Here is a 19,619-nt window from a genome sequence, read left to right on the forward strand (position 1 = left end):
TTTTAAAATTGTATATACCATATATAGTCTAATCCATTAACCAAGTTGTGCTCCTCGGGAACTCCTCTTTTTGCTATAACTAAAAGGATGCACATTGGCTGAATCAAAGTGCCCTCCTTAAAAAGGTCCATATATTGAGTGCCAGGCTGAGCTTTATAAAGAGGCTCTCTCTCTCACTCTCTGTTTGCTGGATTCCTACACCTACTAAGGAGCTGTAGCAAAGTTACGGCGGTAACATTGACACTGGCTGAGGAAAATTGGGGATTATGCATGTCATTGCTGACCCTGCCTCTGGAACGCCCATGCCCTGCCCTTCCCGGCTATTTAAATTTTACATAGCTCCCGCATGGCCCACTTAAGCACTATGTGGCCGCTTTTGTGCGCACAAGGCTTTTAAAATCTATCTCTAAGCCTTTGAAAATGTATCCCATGGAGCTAAGAGAGAATTCTGTATTTATAGTAACTAAGATGGGGGTATTTTATTTCAGCCTTTAAAAGAGATACCTCTGGTGTATCATGTCCTTGATCACTATAACAGTGGAATCTTAAAGTACAGTAGGATACTTGCAAAAAAGGTAAAAGTATGGTCAATTGTTCTAACCCCTGATGATTCTAAAGAAGTGACACTTAAATTTAAACTCATCATGAAATTTTTAAAATAACTTTGACATTCCATAATGTGATACAACCGAACGTTTTTATTTTCTATAGGATTAAGAAAATGCAAGCTAATGATGAATATTGCATAGTACTGTGCAGCTTGCCATGCTAGGGTTTTAATTGCTACAGTGCATAGGAAGAGCTAATATCAGTACAAAAAAGGAAGTGATAATGCTTCTATATAAGTCTTTGATGACATGTCCTCTGAAGCATTGGGTTCAATTCTTGAAGCCACATTTCCTAAAGTAGGAGCAACCAACTCCTGTTCTCAAGAGTAAGAGACTGGACTGGTTTCCAGGATATATACAGTGAATATGTGTGAGATAGAGTTGCATGCACTGCCTTCATTATCTGCAAATTTATCTCACGCATATTCATTATAGATATATGCTGAAGACCAGAATTGACTACTCTGTCCCAAAGAATGTAGGCAAAGTATAGGCAGTCCATGAAAGGGCTACCAAATTGGTGCAACCTGCACCATAAACCCTATGAAGTGAGACTTAGGGAACTAAGTATGAAGAAGGGGGATATAATAGAGGCATTCAAATATATCATTTAATTTAGTTTGATGTACTGCTGTATCCCTGAAAAGTTCAAGGTGAATTACAATAACATTAAAAACATCATCGTGCATAAGTTTATTAAAAAAAAACAAAAACACCAATAAGACAAAGATAAACCTGACATTCTGTAGGGGGATTTCCTGCTTCCTTTTTCCAGCAATCCCTCCAATTAATATGAGATACAGATCCTGAGCGTTTATCTGAGGAAAATCTTATTTATTCAAGGGCTTCCATAAGGACACTAATACAGAAACAGAACTTATCATTAGGGAAACAAAAAATAAGAATGCAGTAGTTACAAAAGCATGCTTGTCATCCGCTGCTTATCAGATTACAGAATTAATGCTAGCATCACATCTCTATCCTGGATTTGCATATCAAAGGGCTAAAGAGCCTTAACTTCATAACCCACTAAACCAGGATTGGAACCGTCAGTTTCCCACCAATATGGAACTTGCAGTGACTCATGCTCTGTGGGTCCTTGATCTGGTGGTCTCGGGCCTTCTCCGGTCTTCGGCATGAGCTAGAGAGGGCAGCCTATGTCACTGAAGCAACAGAGGTTGTTTGGCTCTCCAGTAGTGTGTGGGACCGGCTCTGCTATACCCTTGGCTCTGCAAGTTGCTTCTGCCCAGGGTTCAGAGAGGCAAGACAGGGGGGAGGTAGCAGCACTCAAATGGGTCATCTTCTGGATGGTTAACGATCGACCAACTCTGAGTGCTTGCTCCCCGCTGCTTTTAAGGGTTTACATATGCATAATTCAGCAATTTCATGCATAGTCAGGTGAATATACAATTAAGGTTTTGATAGGCTGTCTTTCACGCTCTTTTCCAAGTCCTTTTTCTTTCTCCAGGTTCAGGGAGCGGTCAGAATGGCAACTACCAGTTGTTCACATCTGACAATGAACTGATAAGACCTGTTCTGCGATTGGCCCAGAGCCATAAAAAGAAGCCCCTAGTGCTCTGGCTACACAGATTCACACAGCACCAATTGTTCTTATATTTCTCTTGGCTTCAATGGCTCCATCCAGACAGGCATGGCCTGCAAATCTGTCAAACTGGTCACATACACAGCAACTGCAAAGTCTCTCTCTCATATTTGCATTTGACTGTAGATAGACATTATTCTGACATCAGAGGGTCCATCTTAGCTGTTGCCCAGTTAGCACAGACCTATTCAAAAAGCCAGGTCTGAATTTTCAAAAGTATAAATAATGTACAAGAAGCAAGTACATTTTTTTTTAGTGTAAAGGAAGCTCTAGAATAAGAGAAAGGGTTGTGACTACATAAAACTGGCTCCTGGTAGAAATGCTAAAAGCCAAAATAGTAATAGAATTCAAAAAAGCATAAGATAAGCATAGACCATCTTTAGCTGCAGAATGTGAGCATAAAGTTTGAAACCAGGTTGACTCTGTGGTATTACATTAGGGAATAGGCAATCTAAATGAGACTTGTAGGCCTTATCTGCTGCCATAGTCTGCCATACAGACTACATCATAGTCTTTTTAGATATATCAGCTGCATTCGATACCGTTAATCATCAGATTCTCATTTCAGATCTCAAATCCATAGGTATCACAGGTACAGTTTTAAATTGGTTCTCATCATTCCTTTCCAATCGACCCCAGCAAGTTAACTATAATCAACAACATTCCGCCCCTCACACCATTAATTCCGGTGTTCCTCAAGATTCATCACGTTCTCCCATTCTATTTAATATATATCTTCTCCCTCTATGCAATATTTTATCTTCCCTTAACTTACAATTCAAAATATATGCAGACGACATCCAATTCTTTGTCCCATATAAAATATCATGGTCAGCCACTCTATCCCTAGTCTCTCTCTATTTAGCTACCATTAACTCCTGGTTTTCTCATAATCGATTAAAATTAAACCCTTCAAAAACCGAACTTATACATTTAACTTCCATCTCCGATTCTTCATTAGGTCCACCATCACATCTGACAATTAATAATACTTCTATTCCTATAGCACGTTCTGCCACAAGTCTTGGCGTAAACATAAACTCAGACCTCTCCCTAAAACAACACATCTCCTCACTCACAAAAAAATCTTTCTACAAGCTACGACTTCTAAAACACCTCCGTCCTTTACTTTTCTACCGAGATTATAGAACCATCCTTCAATCTTTAATTTTCTCTGGTTTAGACTACTGTAACGCTCTTTATGTAGGATTACCAGACTCCTCACTCTACCCACTCCAACTGATTCAGAATACTGCTGCCCGAATACTAACTAGAACCTCTCCACGTCATCATATCTCCCCTGTTTTACAATCTCTACATTGGCTACCCATAAAGTTCAGAATAAAATACAAAATTCTCTCCATTATCCACAGTTTAATTCATAATCATACATCCACTTGGCTTTGTTCACTACTTTGGATTTATAAACCAACACGACATTTAAGATCACTTAATCAAAATCTCCTAGATATCCCCTCTCCCAAACAAGCTAGATTAGACCTCACCAGAAAAAGGGCCTTTTCAATAGCCGGGCCAGTACTTTGGAACTCTTTACCAAACCCCCTACGTTCAATATCTAACCCTTCTCATTTTAAAAAATCTCTCAAAACCCACCTTTTTCAACTTGCATTTAACATCTCATCTAATTAAACGATTACTCTTATGCCAAACTATAATTGCATAGTCATCTGTACCCTTTTTTAACCCTCATTTTCCATATTTTCAATTTGTCATTCCCCTCCCTACTCCCCTCCCCCTGCAATATTAATACAATCTTTATTTTTTCTATCATTTCCACCCCACCCCTCCACCTAGAAAAAAATTAAGCTCATGGCATCAAATCTTTTATCTTATAAAAGTTTCTAATCCTAGCATTCTGACTAGTTATTGTTTATTTTATGTATATTTGAAAACTCATTTTATTTTTGATTATTTTATGTTTATTTTACTCTTGTAAACCGTTTTGATAAAATTTATTTTTAAAAAACGGTATACAAATGCCTTTAAATAGTCTATGTTACTCTGTTATTTCTTGAATGTCCTATTTAGTTGGATTGTAGAGATAAATGGGACATCACAAGTATGAAATAATGGAATTTATTTCTTGCATTAACTGATCTGGTCATGAAAGAAGGGCTGTGGAACACAGTTATCATTCATGATGAAGAAAAACCTGTTTGTATGTACTGTACTCTGAAGAAATAACCATTATTTGAAATATTTCTTTAAAGCATAATGAGTAACTATTAAGAGGCCCATATCTGTTGACATTTGTCCAGCTAAGTTTGGATTTAGTCAAATAAATGGTGCCATTATAATATCCGGCCAATTTCTTTTTATCTAGCTAAAAAGTTAGCAACATACGTTGAGGCAGAGTCAACAATCTAGCTAATTAAGGGGGTCATTTACTAAAGGTTTTCTCCCATTTTGTGTCTATGGGAAAAATGCTTAGGGCCAAATTTTAAAAAGCCCACGTGCCCAAAAACTGGGGGATACGCACATTTTACAAACAGCCCAGCCACACATGTATCTCTCAATATGCGCCGAAGTACTGGGCTATGTTAAAGGGGCGGGGGCCAGCCGGCCAGCGTGCGTAACTTAACTTCTGCTCATCAGAGCAGGTAAGTTATAAAACAAAAACAAAAAAATACGGTAGCTAGGTAGGGGATAGAGGTCGGGCAGGAGAATGGAAAAGGTAGGAAAGATAGGTATGGGTATAGGGAAGTTCCCTCCCAGTCCGCTCCTTAATTGGAGAGAACTGGGGGAGGCCCTATTGCGTCACCACATATTTCTTTACAAAATCTTCCCCCATTGGAAGCGTGTGTGTGAACCCGCCTGCACATGCGTGTGTGCTGATATCGTATTTTATAAAATGCGCGCGGCGACGCACACATGTTATAAAATCAGCATGCACGAGTCTTAAAATCAACCCTTTAGTAAATGACCCCCTTAGCTGGATAAACACCGATATTCAGTGTTACCTGGCTAAGTTCACCCGATAATTTTAGGACTGAATGAAAGCAGTCCTAAAGTTAGCCAGATAAACTTATCCGACTAACTTTGAAATATCAGAGCAAAGTAATCTGAATATAGACCTCCAAGGGATATAGATATGTGCTTCCAGGTGCCCAGGAGAACTTTACCAAAATGTTTCCATTCTTCCATTTGTGAATTGGTATAGTGTTTCTTGATTTGGTTTAGTTCCTCTTCTATGTGATTTCTGCTCCTATCCTAATTTATGCATACACTCATGGTATGTTTTAAGGCAAAAAATGCAAGCAAGTCGATATCTGTTTAGATGGCATAGATGTTTTTCTGATATTCCTGTTAAACAATGTTATACATTGAACTTCTGATACGAAAAACAGAGGGGCAGATCTTAAAACATACGCGCGGGCGTAGATTTGTTCGCGCAACCCGCGCGCATGTTATAAAATCCGGGGTCGGCGCGTGCAAGGGAGTGCACACATGTGCACCTTGCGTGCGCCAAGCCCGAAGGGACCCCCGATGGCTTTCCCCGTTCCCCTCAAGGCCGCTCCGAAATCGGAGCGGCCTTGAAGGGAACAGTTTTTCCGGCCCCCCCCCCCCCCCCAGCTTCCACTCCCTTCCCCTATCTATCCCACCCCCCATCCCTAACTAAATCCCCCCTACCTTTGTCGAAAAAGTTACGCCTGCTGGCTGCGCCATTCCCCAGCCCGGGGGCTGCTTCGGAGATCTCGGCCACGTCCCTGCAACGCCCCCAGGCCGGCACCACACCCATGGCCTGCCCCCGGAACACCCCCGAATGCCGCGCTGCCCCAACACGCCCTCCAAAGCAAAGCCCTGTGACTTACGTGCGTCCCGGGGCTTTGCGCGCGCCGGCAGCCTATGCAACATAGGCGCACCGGCGCGCAGGGCTTTCAAACTTTACCCCAGAATGAATATATAAAAATTATTCTTGTACAGTTTGATTATTTATTACAAATATTGATTTCAAAAATTGCATTTCCCTTTCAGGAAGTATCAACTGATACCACTAGCACTATTACAGCCTCTGAAGAGAGAAAGGAAAAAGTGCCAAGCCCACATCTCAGTCACCTAGTGGATTTGACAACTGGTGAGACATTGTTTGGCCTTGCAGAAAGAGTGGTAGCCACAGAATCTTTGTAAGTTATTTAAAACATATTTTCTTATTGTCTAAAAGTTAGTCTAATAGTTGAAGAGCAAGAGAAAATTGTTGAAAGTGTTTCTGGCCCATAGTTTATTAGTTTAGACGGTAACTTTCAAATGTTCACACGGAGGTTCATGTGTGCACGGTTGCCGGCGCACGCACATGGACGGCCGATTTTATAACATGAGTGTGTTGACACATGGATGTTATAAAATATGCTACCCATGCGCAGGATTTTATCTTGGCGTGCGAGTGCCTTCTTGCAAGCATAAGTAGGAGGGAATTTAGTAGATGTGCGCGGCAATGGAATAGGCCTTTTCCCCAGTACCCTCCCAGGCTGCTCCAATAAAGGAGCGGACTGGGAGGGAACTTCGTAAACCTCCTACCTAGCCTGCCTCCCTTTTCCCCTACTAACCCCAACCTCTAAATCCCCGCTAACTATCCTAGATTTTTTTGTTTTTGTACTTACCCGCGGTCTGGAGCAATAGCAACTTGTGCGGTCCAGTCGGCTCCCGGCACGCATTTCAGCGGGACAGTGCCTAATGGTGTTGTCCTGGCCTGCCAATTCCCTGCCTCTTTTTCAAAAAGCCATTCTTGTGCTTTTTGAAAAGCAGAAGAATGGCAGGATCTGCGCTTGGCTGCGGGTGTTTTAAAATCCCCATCCACGCGCTGCCCTTTTCAGCGCATGCCGGGCTTTTAAAATGCAGCTTTCAATGTATAATATATTCAGCAGTGATTGGAAGCTTAGATTCGATTTTGAAAAAACTTAAAATATCATCATGAGTCATTTTTCCATTTGTCATGAAGATTGCTAGGTTTTTTCGTACTCTGGGTTGATATGAGTGAAAATAAATGTATTGGTGCTGCCAGATAAGAAGAAAGTAAGTTTAAAGAAAACTCCACAACTATTGCAAAAATCACGTGCCATGCTGCATTTTAAAAATTCACGTTAAATATAAAATTCTCATTCCATTTTGTCAAAAATCTTGCTTTGTCTACATTTTTAAAGGTTTTTAATAGCTTTCTTCAATGCTGCCATTCTATAAAGAATTGAATAGATGCACATAGTGCTGTCCACCTGGTCTCTGTCAGGCCTTTTTGATACTCCTGCTTACATTTATGAGCTAGTCTCAAGAGTGTGAAATCATTTGTGACCTTCTTACTAGCATTTCAATTCCCAGGGTAACTGTTCAAAGAATTTCAAACAACATAATTTGAGTAAAATTGCCGACTACTTTTGAGATCTTTGGAAACTGTCCTCTTTCCTTTTAAGTTTCAGTCTGCAAGTTTCCAGAATGGGAGTCGCTGTACATTTTCTGCTCCATTTAATTTAAAAGCATTGAACAATCATGCTACTGTATAAAAAGGATATTGCAAATTAATTACAGCTCTTTCAGTATTTACAGATCTTCTAAAGAAGCTTTCTAGTGTTGGTAGTTGAATAAAGGGAATATTTAACTATAAACATACAATTGTCATGGGGTCCTCAGTTGGGATCTGGGTCTGTGTACTAACCCCTGTTAAAATCAGCATGGTAATGTAAGTTATTTGCTGGGTTTTAACACTGGTGTTGCAATGGTCTTGAGGTGGCCTACCAGCAGAAGAAGTGATGACCATCACTGTAACAAATTTTGGGCATTCTTAAGATGGATGTGGAGGGCAGTTTTGGTTTAAAGATCAGATGAAGGACATGGAGAAGTGGGAGAAAGTGTTGAGTTGAATAAGGGAATTTTTGTGCATCTACTCAGGATGGATAAATCTCAACTAGGCAGACTAAATGGGTCATTTTGCTCTTTATCTGCAATCATTTACTATATGCAGAAATAATTAAATGCTGAACACAGTTGGGTACATTTTTAAAAAGAGCACGCACACGTACTTTTGTTCGCGCACCAGGCACGAACAAAAGTACGGCAGATTTTATAAGATATGTGCGTAGCCGCGCGTATCTTATAAAATCCGGAGTCGGCACGCGCAAGGGGGTGCACATTTGTGTAACTTGCGCACGCCGAGCCCTGCGCTTGCTGCCCGTTCCCTCCGCCTCCCCCCACCTTCCCCTACCTAATCCACCCCCCCCCCCCCCCCGGCCCTATATAAACCCCCCTACCTCTGTCGCACAAGTTACGCCTGCTCAAGGCAGGCGTAACTGTGTGGGCCGGCTGCCGCGCGCCATATTCCGGTCTGGGGGCTGGTCCGGAGGCCGCGGCCACGCCCCCAGAACACCCCTGGGCCGAAACCACGTCCGCGGCACCGCCCCCGGATGACGCGCCGACCGCATCACGCCCCCCCAACACGCCTTCCCCCAAGAAAGCCCGGGACTTAACGCGCATCCCGGGGCTTTGCTCACGCCGGAAGCCTATGCAAAATAGGCTCGGGGCGCGCAGGGGCATTTTAAAAGGGTTACGCGCGTACCTTATGCGCGTAACCCTTTTAAAATCCAGCCCAGTGCATTATGGTGACCATGTCAGAAACATCTCAGCAATGGTAACACTGTTGCATTAGACAACTTAGGTTTTCCTGTACTAACCTGCCCAAAATGAAAGGACTGGTTAGTTTGGAGAACCTACATGCCCCAGAACATCATTTGGGTCTTCCAGTCCAACCTCCTGTCTCTCCTTCTCTCATACCCAACATCCCTAAATACCAAAGGGTTTTTTCAGCCCGTATCTCCTAGCCCCAGTTGCATCAAAAGGGTCTCTGGCCACACACCCAAACCCAGATTCCATGCACCCTTCCAAAAGGTCTTCTGGATCTTTACTGACAGTAGGGTGCCAGTTTTCTTCTGGGCCCTAACCTCTTCCTGCTCTTTCTTCTCTGCCCATCAAACATCAAATGGTCTTCTGGGCCCCCTATAACATCAACAGTATCTTTCATAACCCATTCAATCCTCTACCCTTGTGAAATCAAAAGGGCTCTCTTGGACCTTCTATATTATGACATGGAGGGTTTGGAAAACCCTTTTTATGTGGCAGGGATCGGTGGCCTGGAAGGCACTTTTAATTCTGTAGGGGGCCCAGGTGGCCTTTTAATGTTGATGGCGAGTAATGAGGGTGAACCCAAAGACCCTTGATGTTGCAGGGAAGGGGTATTTATAGTACCTGGAGGCCCTTTTAGCTATTGGAGGGTGGGGGATGGGGGAGCTACTCCAGAGGCCCTAATTTAGGTTGGGACATGGGAGGTTGGTGGATCAGAGGCATGTATTCATGCAGTCATCAACATGTAAGTTAACTACACCTCCTAATTTGCAGTTAACTGTCCAGCTTTAGGTAGCCCCTGTTAACTCTCGTACCTATTAATGTTGAATAGTGTACAAAGGAGATAGTTTTCAAACTATCCTCATTGGGACCAAGGCTACACTTGCTTTTTTACATATTAATACCTAATGAGGACATTTCAATTGTTTTTATGCTAATTATTTACAGGCACATTAGCGTTACAATCAAGGAACCAGCAGTAACACTAATACTCATTCAAATAGTGCACATCTTACATGGACTTTAGCTAATGCCCCTTGGTACACAGAATCCCATTATTGTAATAATAATGCATAATTCTACAAACTGAAAATGCAAGACTTTTCTTTCATTTTCTTAAGCTATGTTTTACTAAATACAAAAAAGGATGTTGTTTTAAATATAGACTATCATTTCATATTTGTTGTTTTGGACATAATAGTGAAATTTACAGGTGAATTTCCAAAAGAGTTGTGCGCATAAATGTAAAGCACTATTGTAGCAATTTTCAAAAGCCGTTTACACGTGTAAAGTGCATTTACTTGTCTAAAACACAATTTTGAGCATGTAAATGCTTTTTAAAATCAGGCACTTAATCTTTTTTCCATTTTACCTTAACCTTATAAATATTATGGCATGAAAGCATTGTTAAACAAGACTAATCTCTAGTGAGTCTGATCTCAAAAAGCATATAGTACTGTTCACCCAAACAAATGACCAACTTGATCTTCATTTGGTGATCATATTCATTACCTAATTAGAATACAAACTTTGACCATGATCTAATATTAAAAATATGACTGTTTTATTTTACATGTTGGTTGTTTAAAACTTAAAGCAGGTCCATATCTAATAACATTGCCTACGTCTTGCAAAATTAATGGAATATGACATATTCTAATGTTAAAGACATCGTTCTCCATGAGAACATGTATTTCTGTTTTAACACTCACTAACTCGTGTTTTCAATATATTGTGCAGGTAAATGATTGCTACAACAAAAATAATCCTTTTTTGCTAAATGTTTTGGCATCTTAGTAGTAGGATACTACCACTCATTGGCAGTGTTGTATTTCATGAACATTATACATAGGGGCAGTAACATATACATGCAGGTGCACATGTATGCACATATGTTGGCTCATGCCAAAGGACATGGCCATTTCATAACATACTCACATATTTGCATGTATGGTATATAATAGGATGTACGCGCATATATGTGCGCACAATTTTATATGGACGCGCACATGTGCGTGCATATGCCGCCGCAGCTGCGTAGGTGGGGGAATTTTTTAAGGAATGCGTGCTTATGCCATAGGGAGTTTTTCCAATTCATTCCCAGTTCACTCAGTTAAGGAATAGGACTTCCCATCACTCCTAGTTTAATAGTCTCCCTTTCCCCCTGTTAGCCCTGATCCTTAAAACCCCATTGACAAGCCTAGATTTTATTATTTTATTACTTACACACCATCCATAGCAGTAGAAAAGTTACACAGCAGGGGACCCCAGCGTGCGCTTGTGCACACAAATATTTACAAGCACATTCCATGTTACAGTCCAGAATGCCTATGCCCCGCCCTTGCCCCACACAGACCACACCCCACCCCTTTTTTGTTATTTCTCACGTATGCGCATACTGGGAGATTCGCATACCAGGGCTGCTTTTAAAATCCACTCGGCATACGCCATCCAGACATACTCGCATATCTCCCAGTTTTGGCACGTGCCAGGTTTTAAAATGTACCCCTTAGTGATCCACACTTGAACTACAGGTGTTTTCAAGGTATAGGGCATATCACTTATGATATCTAATTGGGCATTATTTGAACTTTAGTGAGCTGTTTGAAGGTCCCCTGATAGTCAATTGAGGACCTCTTAAAGAGCTCAGGAATCTGAGGCAAACTCTAAAAGCATTCACTGCACCAGCAGTTCTCAACCAAAATATTACGTCACCAAAAATGTACACCAACAGAGCATAGTGCTGCTCTCTCTTCCTATGCCTAGACCTGGCAGGACATTGCTGCCTCCTCCATCAGATCTCGGTGGACACGGCTGACTCTTCTTCTGAGATCATGGGATGCCAACTCTTTTGTTTGCTGCTGGCCAGCAAGTGATGCTACCTATGCTGTCTTCTTCGCCAGGCCCATAAGTGACACTGTCTACTTATCCCCCACAGGGCATAAACTTTTTCTTCTCCCTGTGGTGGAGCAGAGTCAAACCAGCACTTTCGATCTCCCACCTTTCTCTGAGGAGCATGCTGCAGATGTCACAGCAGCAGAGAGCTGCTGCTGGTCAATTCCTGGCTCTTCTCCCCTGAGAATTAGAGGAATTAGAGAAGGGGAAAAAAGAAATTAACCAATTCATGCAACAAAGTTTAAAAATGTACTTTATTTTAAAAAATAGAAAGATATTTAAAACAGCTCTTCATATATTAAACAGTATAGAAATGTATGTTAAATTATGCAAATATGCCACAGGATTGCTGCAGAATATCAAAAACTGTGCCACAGAAGTTCTGCCCCTTGCCACACAATCTACACCTGAGCTACTGCAGAGTCTGCTGAGGATGACTGTAGCACAGTTACAAGTGTGTATTTGTAGAAAAAAAATTCATGTAACTATATTGTTGTATTGTATTCAGCTTTACAAGAAACTGCCAAAAGTCAGAAAAAAATTGGAGAGTTAGAATATATTATATTAAATGAAGATATACATATAATTGATTATTTGAATTTATTACCCACTTTTAAGAATATGAAATTTGCACAAAGTAGTTTACAGCATAATAGAATAGCAGCATATAAACAGAGGTCATTTCCAGCTTCGCAATGAGAAAGGAGTATAACAAATTTGAAAGAGAAACAAAAATCACATTTCAGTTTGGCAATTAAAAGGTGTACAATAGGACTAGATTTAGAGGGCTCAACCAACACTGACACAGCTCTTCCAACAACATAGTAGAGATACTGCTGATGCCATTCAGTTTCCATAATTAGTTTAGCAGCTCTGAGTTATAGGTTGGCATTAAAAGCCTGACAGAAGAACTAGGCTTTTATTTGCTTCCTGAAGTGGGAGAAGTCATGTATTTGTTGGAGCTCTTCTAGGAGGAAGTTACAGAGGGCAGGTATTGCTCCCTTGAAGGATCTGTTGTGGGTGTCCTTTTGATTTCTTTTTAACGATGGAGTTAACATTGAGGATCCAAGTGAGGATCTTTGTGGTCTGGAGTGCAAGATTAAGGATAACCTTTTGCTGACATAGATAGCCCCATCTCCTCTTAGAGCCTTGAACATCAGTGACCAGGTTTTGATTTATTTATTTTTATTTATTTATCGAGTTTTGTATACCATCTTTCGGATTCATTATCATAAAGCCATCATAATGGTTTACAAAAATATGAAGGTTACAAGGTTAAGGGGGGATAAACAGGGTTTCAACAAGATTCAAACTGTTGTTAAACATAGGGGTATCATATGTTAGATACTGTTCTGTTTTACGTTTCACTTCTTAGTTATAATACATAGTTGTGATGAGTTTCTTTTATTCATTTTATTCTTCCGGTTGGAGTGGAGGGTGATGTTGTTGTGTTGATCATTGGGTGAGTTGGTATGCTTTGTTGAACAACCATGTTTTTAGATCTTTTTTGAAGGATTTTAGGTTTTCTTGAGTTCTGAGTTCAGTTGGGAGGGAGTTCCAGAGTTTTGGGCTACCTAGAGATATTGCTCTCTTTTGTGTTGAGTTGAGTTGATTGGAATGCGTGGGTGGTGTTTTTAGAAGTCCCTTATTTGCTGATCTGAGGTTTCTGTTTGGGGTATGTAGTTTTATTGAGGAGCTTAGCCAATTTTCTTGTTTTTCATATATAATTTTATGTAGGATGGATAGTACTTTGTATTCAATCCTGAATCTTTTTGGTAGCCAGTGTAGTGAGATAAGTGTTGGAGTGATGTGGTTGTGCTTTTTTGATCCAGTGAGGATTCTTGCAGCTGCGTTCTGTAGGATCTGGAGTGGGCGAATAGTGTGTAGGGGTAAGTTGAAAAGGAGTGAGTTACAGTAATCTATGTTGGAGAAAATTAGTAATTGAAGGACTGATCTGAAATCATTCTTGGAAAGAAAAGGTTTTAAATGACGGAGTGTAAGACATTTATGATATCCGTCTTTGATTTTTGTTATGTTTGTGATATGGTTTTTGATAGAAAGTTCCCTGTCAATTATTACTCCGAGGTTGCGAGCATGATTGATTGGAGATATAACTGTATTTTGATTCATTAGGCTGAGAGGTGGTATTTGAGAAGAGTTGTTCCTTCTGTCTAATAAGATCATTTCAGTCTTGTCGAAGTTGAGGATGAGTTTTAAGTTAATTAGTATTTCCTTTATGTTGTTTAGGTAAGTTGTTGTTAATTTGTATGTTTCTTCTAGTGATTTTTTTATTGGGATTAATATTTAGTTCTGTATGGTATTGGTAACCAGCACAGTTTGTGTAGGACAAGTGTAATGTGGTTGTGTGGTATATAAACATCTCGGAGACCTAGTAGAAGGAAGATAAGCAATCAGACACTGTGATACCAGGTTACAAATTATATAAAAACATAAGAAGTTGCCATACTGGGTCAGATCGAGGGTCCATCAAGCCCAGTATCCTGTTTCCAACAGTGGCCAATCCAGGTTGCAAGTACCTGGCAAGTATCCAAACATTAAATAGATCCCAAGCTACTAATGCCAGTAATAGCAGTGGCTATTCCCTAAGTCAATTTGATTAGTAGTATTTTATGGACTTCTCCTGCAGGAACTTGTCCAAACCACTTGTGAAGTCGCATATTCATTAAAAATTTAGAAAAGGGACCAACGAGTTAAGTATGATGACACAAAATTATTCAAAATTATTAAAATAGCAATGGATTGTGAGAAATTGAAGAAGGCCTTTCTGAGACTAGGACACTGGACATCTAAATGGCAGATGAAATTAAATGTGGACAAGTACAAAGGAAAAATGTGGACAAGTACAAAGGAAAAATGTGGACAAGTACAAAGGAAAAATAATCCCAACCACAAATACACAATGTTGGGTTCAGTATTAGAAATCACCAGTTTGGGAAAAGGACCTCTTAGTCCTTGTGGTCAATACTTTGAAATGCTCAGCTTAGTGTGCAATAGCAGTCAAAACAGCAAGTAGAATGGAATTATTTGGAGAAGAATGGAGACAATATGGACAGTGGCATGTTAACACTGCATCAATCCATGGTGCAACTGTACTTGGAGTACTGCATGCATATCTGATTGCCTCATCTCAAAAAAGACATAGCAGAACTAGAAAAAGTACAGAGAAGGGCTCAAAAAATGATAAAGGGGATGGAAAAGCTGCCTTGTGAAGAAAGGCTAAAGAGGTTAGGCCTGTTCAGCTTGGAAAAGAGATGAGAGAGAAGGAATTATGATAAGAGGTTTATAAAATCATGTGTGTGATGGAACAGGTAATAGAAGAAGGTTATGTACCATTTCAAATAATACTAAAACAAGGGATGGGATAGGAGGCGATGTCCTTTCATGGATTACAAACTGGTTAAAAGACAGGAAACAGAGAGTAGGATTAAATGGTCAATTTTCTCAGTGGAAAAGGGTAAACAGTGGAGTACCTCAGGGATTTTTATTTGGACCGGTGCTTTTCAATATATTGATAAATGATCTGGAAAGGAATACGACAAGTGAGGTTATCAAATTTGCGAATGATACAAAATTATTCAGAGTAGTTAAATCACAAGTGGATTGTGATACATTACAGGAGGACCTTGCGAGCCTGGAAAATTGGGCATCCAAATGGCAGATGAAATTTAATGTGGACAAGTACAAGGTGTTGCATATAGGGAAAAATAACCCTTGCTGTAGTTACACAATGTTAGGTTACATATTACAGGAGGACCTTGCGAGACTGGAAAATTGGGCACCCAAATGGCAGATGAAATTTAATGTGGACAAGTGCAAGGTGTTGCATATAGGGAAAAATAACCCTTGCTGTAGTTACATGATGTTAGGTTCCATATTAGGAACCACCAGCCAGGAAAAAGATCACCTCTGAAGTCCTTTTTAAATATCGTGGTTACATTGGCCACCTTCCAAACATCTGGTACAATGGATGATTTTAATGATAGGTTACAAATTACTTGTAATAGGTCTGAAATTTCATTTTTTAGCTCTTTTAGATGCCTGGGTTGTATACCATCTGGCCCAGGGGATTTGCTACTCTTCAGTTTGTCAATCTGGCCTACTACATCTTCCAGATCCTTCTTGATTTGGTTCAATTCATCTGAATTGTCACCCTTGCAAACCGTCTCCAGAATGGGTATCTCACCAACATCCTCATTAGTAATCACCGGAGCAAAGAATTTATTTAGTCTTTCCGTGATGGCCTTATCTTTCCTAAATGCACCTTTAACTCCTCGATCATCTAACAGTCCACCTGATTCCCTCACAGGCTTCCTGCAGATATATTTCAAAAAGGTTTTATTACAAGTTTTTTCCTTTGTGGCCAATTTCTTTTCAAATTCTACCTTAGCCTGTCTTATCTATGTTTTACATTTAACTTGCCAATGTTTATGCTTTTTCCTATTTTTTTCAGGTGGATCCTTCCAATTTTTCAAGGATTTTTTTTTGGGATAAAATAGCCTTTTTCATCTCACCTTTTAACCATGCTGGTAATCGTATTGCCTTCCTTCCACCTTTTTTAATGCGTGGAATATATCTGGACTGTGCTTCTGAGATGGTATTTTTAAACAATGTCCATGTCCGTTGTACACTTTTAACGTTTGCAGATGCACCTTTCTGTTTTTTCTATTTTCCTCATTTTATCAAAGTTTCGCTTTTGAAAATTGTATTAGATCTGTAGATTTACCTATTGTCCCCCTTCCAGTCATTAGTTCAAATTTGATTCACTATTGCCAAGTGGCCCCACCACTGTTACCTCTCTCACCCTGCATTCCACTAAGAATTAAATCTAAAATAGCTCCCTCTCTCGTCGGTTCCTGAACCAATTTCTCCATGAAGTAGTTGTTTATTCCATCCAGGAACTTTACGTCTCTAGCATATCCTGATATTACATTTACCCAGTCAATATTGGAGTAATTGAAATCTCCCATTATTACTGCACTACCAGTTTGTTTAGCTTCCATAACTTCTCTCAGCATTTCATCATCCATCTTATCATTTTGGCCAGGTGGATGATAATATATTCCTATCGCTATACTCTTCCCCAACATACATAGGATTTCTACCCATAAAGATTAAATTGTGCATTTAATTTCTTGCAGGATCTTTATCCTGTTAGACTCTATGCCATCCTGGACATAAAGCACCACCCCTGCCCCCCCCCCCCCAAAAGCTGTTTCACCCTATCATCTGTATAAATAAAAATGTTAAATAGTTTGGACAAAATCGCTAATCTTAGAAACCACTGAACCGATTGCTTTCAAATTTGGACACAACCTTCATTTTGCATACAGGAAGGTTCTTCTGTACTTACATTACAGATATGTCACACCTGTGACAGGTAAAATAGGTTTAAAAATTGTTTCGAGAAAACAGCAACATCTGCTGGACGTAAGCGCCATCTGTTACACCTTATACTAACACACGCTACACTAATCATTTTGCCAGTCCAGGTCCACGTTTCATTTCCATTTTAACACATTCGCGCACTTTTTTCGCCAGAAGATAACTATTTCCTTTACAAATAAAATACACCCACCACCCTCCTCACACCCCCCACACACACATGCCAAATTGATTTACTTCACACAGCCTCCCAACACACACAAAACCACCCTCCTCACACCCCCCACACACATGCCAAATTGATTTACTTCCCTGGCCCTCACAACACACACAAAACCTGACAGAAGTCCGGGAGGCTCCAGCGGGGGGCCAGGACCGGTCCGGGACACATCTGCACTACGGCCGTCGGCTGCCAGCAATCAACATGGCGCCGACGGCCCTTTCCCTTACTATGCCACTCGGGGACACCAGTGGCAGCAGTAGCCCATGTGACATAGTAAGGGCGAGGGCCCCTCGCCGCCATTTTCAGGACTGGCAGCCGGCGGACCTTTGCCCTTACTATGTCAGAGGACCTACCACTGCCATTGCTCCACCCCACTGACATAGTAAGGGCAAAGGGCCGTCTGAACCCGTTTCAGTGCTCGCAGCCGATGGACCAACGCCAATACATCACTCCCGGACCGCTCCTGAACGCCCGCTCCACCGACTGACATTTTTATCAGGTCTCGGGGGGGTCTGGAGGGTGGGGGGTGGTAATGAATTTATTGCGAACATCTTGGGGAGGGGTCACGAGGGGGGAGCAGGTTTCATTAATTTGGCAACTCTGGGGGGGGCAGGGGGTGGGCTACTGTTTTTCGCAGGGCTGGGGAGGAGGGGCAGGAGAGTGTGGGGTGGTTAGTTTACGAGAACTTTTCTCATAGGGTTGATTTTTTGGGGAAGGGGGAGGTTCACACACAATTACATACACTAAACTTGCACAATCTCGGGAACGCACCAAAATAGCCCTCCCCAGACCACAAAACAAATTTGGAAGTGCAAATTTGGTTAGGCACTCCCCTATTTGGCTACATAACGCGCACAGATGCCCAGGGACAGACCACATGTAGCACCAACAATTTAAATGTCCCAGGTCTTGGGAGGGGGCAGGAGGGTGGGGGGTTATTATTTGATTTAAAGGGTTGGGGTGGGGGGTTCCCAGAGAAATAGAAAGACAAAGGTTTTCTGATCTGGGGGGGAGGTGATAGTGAGGGGAGGGAGAATGAGGGGGGAGGTGAGTGTCAGGGGAGGAAGAATGAGGGGAGAGGGGAGTTTGAGGGGAGAGAGTTGAAGTGGGGACAGGGGAGGGAAGGGGGGGTGAGTGAACAAAGGGGGAGGAGGATGAGTGACTGAGGTAAATGAGCAAGGGGAAGGGGAAGGGAGGGTAAAGAACCTGACTCTGCCACTGCAACGCGTGGCCGGGTACCACTAGTTGTGATATAATTTATAACCTGGTACAGCACTATCCCATGTCTCTGAGATGCCAGTTAAGTCTGTTTCATCATTCACTGCTGTGCACTCTGATTCTCCCCAGCTTACTTGTTAGACTTCTGGCATTGACATTTCAAAATGTGTTTTTTATTTGTACTAACAACCTGCTTTTCAGTTGACAGGGGCAAAGTACACAGGTACTTTTGTGCCCAGGTATATTTAGCTAATTTTCAAAGAGAAATTACCCGGATAGTTTCTCTGAAAATTGGCTTAAAATTATACTGGCACAAAGTACCTGCCTACTTTGCCCCTGCTCTTTGTGTGACTAGGGTTCTAGGTGATAAATGATAGTGGTTTTCACGCATACTTTGCTCCCCCAACCAAAAGATGCCCCCAGAAATACCTACATTTACAGCCACTAAATATAGCTGCGTTATGAAACTAAACAGTTATAATTTGCAATTGTGACTGGGGGAAATTTCAAATCCAGAGCTCGAGGTCCCTCACTCCATTGTTAGGCACCTAGATTCCTTTGAAAATTGTTGTCTTATTGGAGATCATTCAAGCATGTTTTAAGCAAGATTTCAGTGCAAAGAAAAAATAATTACTGATCTAAGCTTACCTCAATCACTACAAATGGTTTAGAGCTAGGGTAGACGCGTGCAGAATGGTCATGTATCTTCTGTGAAGTTTTATGATTAATAACCAGGTACATTGGAAGTTTTGTGAATAGTAGGAAAGGAAAGAATATAAAGGGAAGGGGTTATTTGTCCAATTTTATAAGCACAAAACTTGTCCATTGTGTTGATCAGGCTGTTGAAAAGCATAATAGAATGTTAAAAAATGTTGCAGTTCATATATCATACAATAAATGTATTTATATCACAGCAGTATTTATTTATTTCTTAGGGTATTTTTGGCTGAACAGTTTGAATTCCTTCAGATGCATCTTGATGCTGTGATGCCAGCAGCCAAGAAACCTTTCCTCCAGCAGTTCTATTCTCAGGTCAGAAATCTAC

At 41.0% G+C, this 19,619-nt stretch overlaps 1 protein-coding gene across 1 annotated transcript in view; it reads left to right on the plus strand.

Annotated features, from left to right (window-relative positions):
* Positions 1-19,619, plus strand: part of VPS50 (VPS50 subunit of EARP/GARPII complex) — a 620,793-nt gene that overhangs the window by 564,140 nt on the left and 37,034 nt on the right. Inside the window, 2 exon segments of the mRNA XM_029588894.1 lie at positions 6,208-6,356; positions 19,510-19,606. Coding sequence (XP_029444754.1) covers positions 6,208-6,356; positions 19,510-19,606 — 246 coding nt within the window.

This window comes from Rhinatrema bivittatum, chromosome 2, assembly GCF_901001135.1.
Source record: "Rhinatrema bivittatum chromosome 2, aRhiBiv1.1, whole genome shotgun sequence".
NCBI lineage: Eukaryota > Metazoa > Chordata > Amphibia > Gymnophiona > Rhinatrematidae > Rhinatrema > Rhinatrema bivittatum.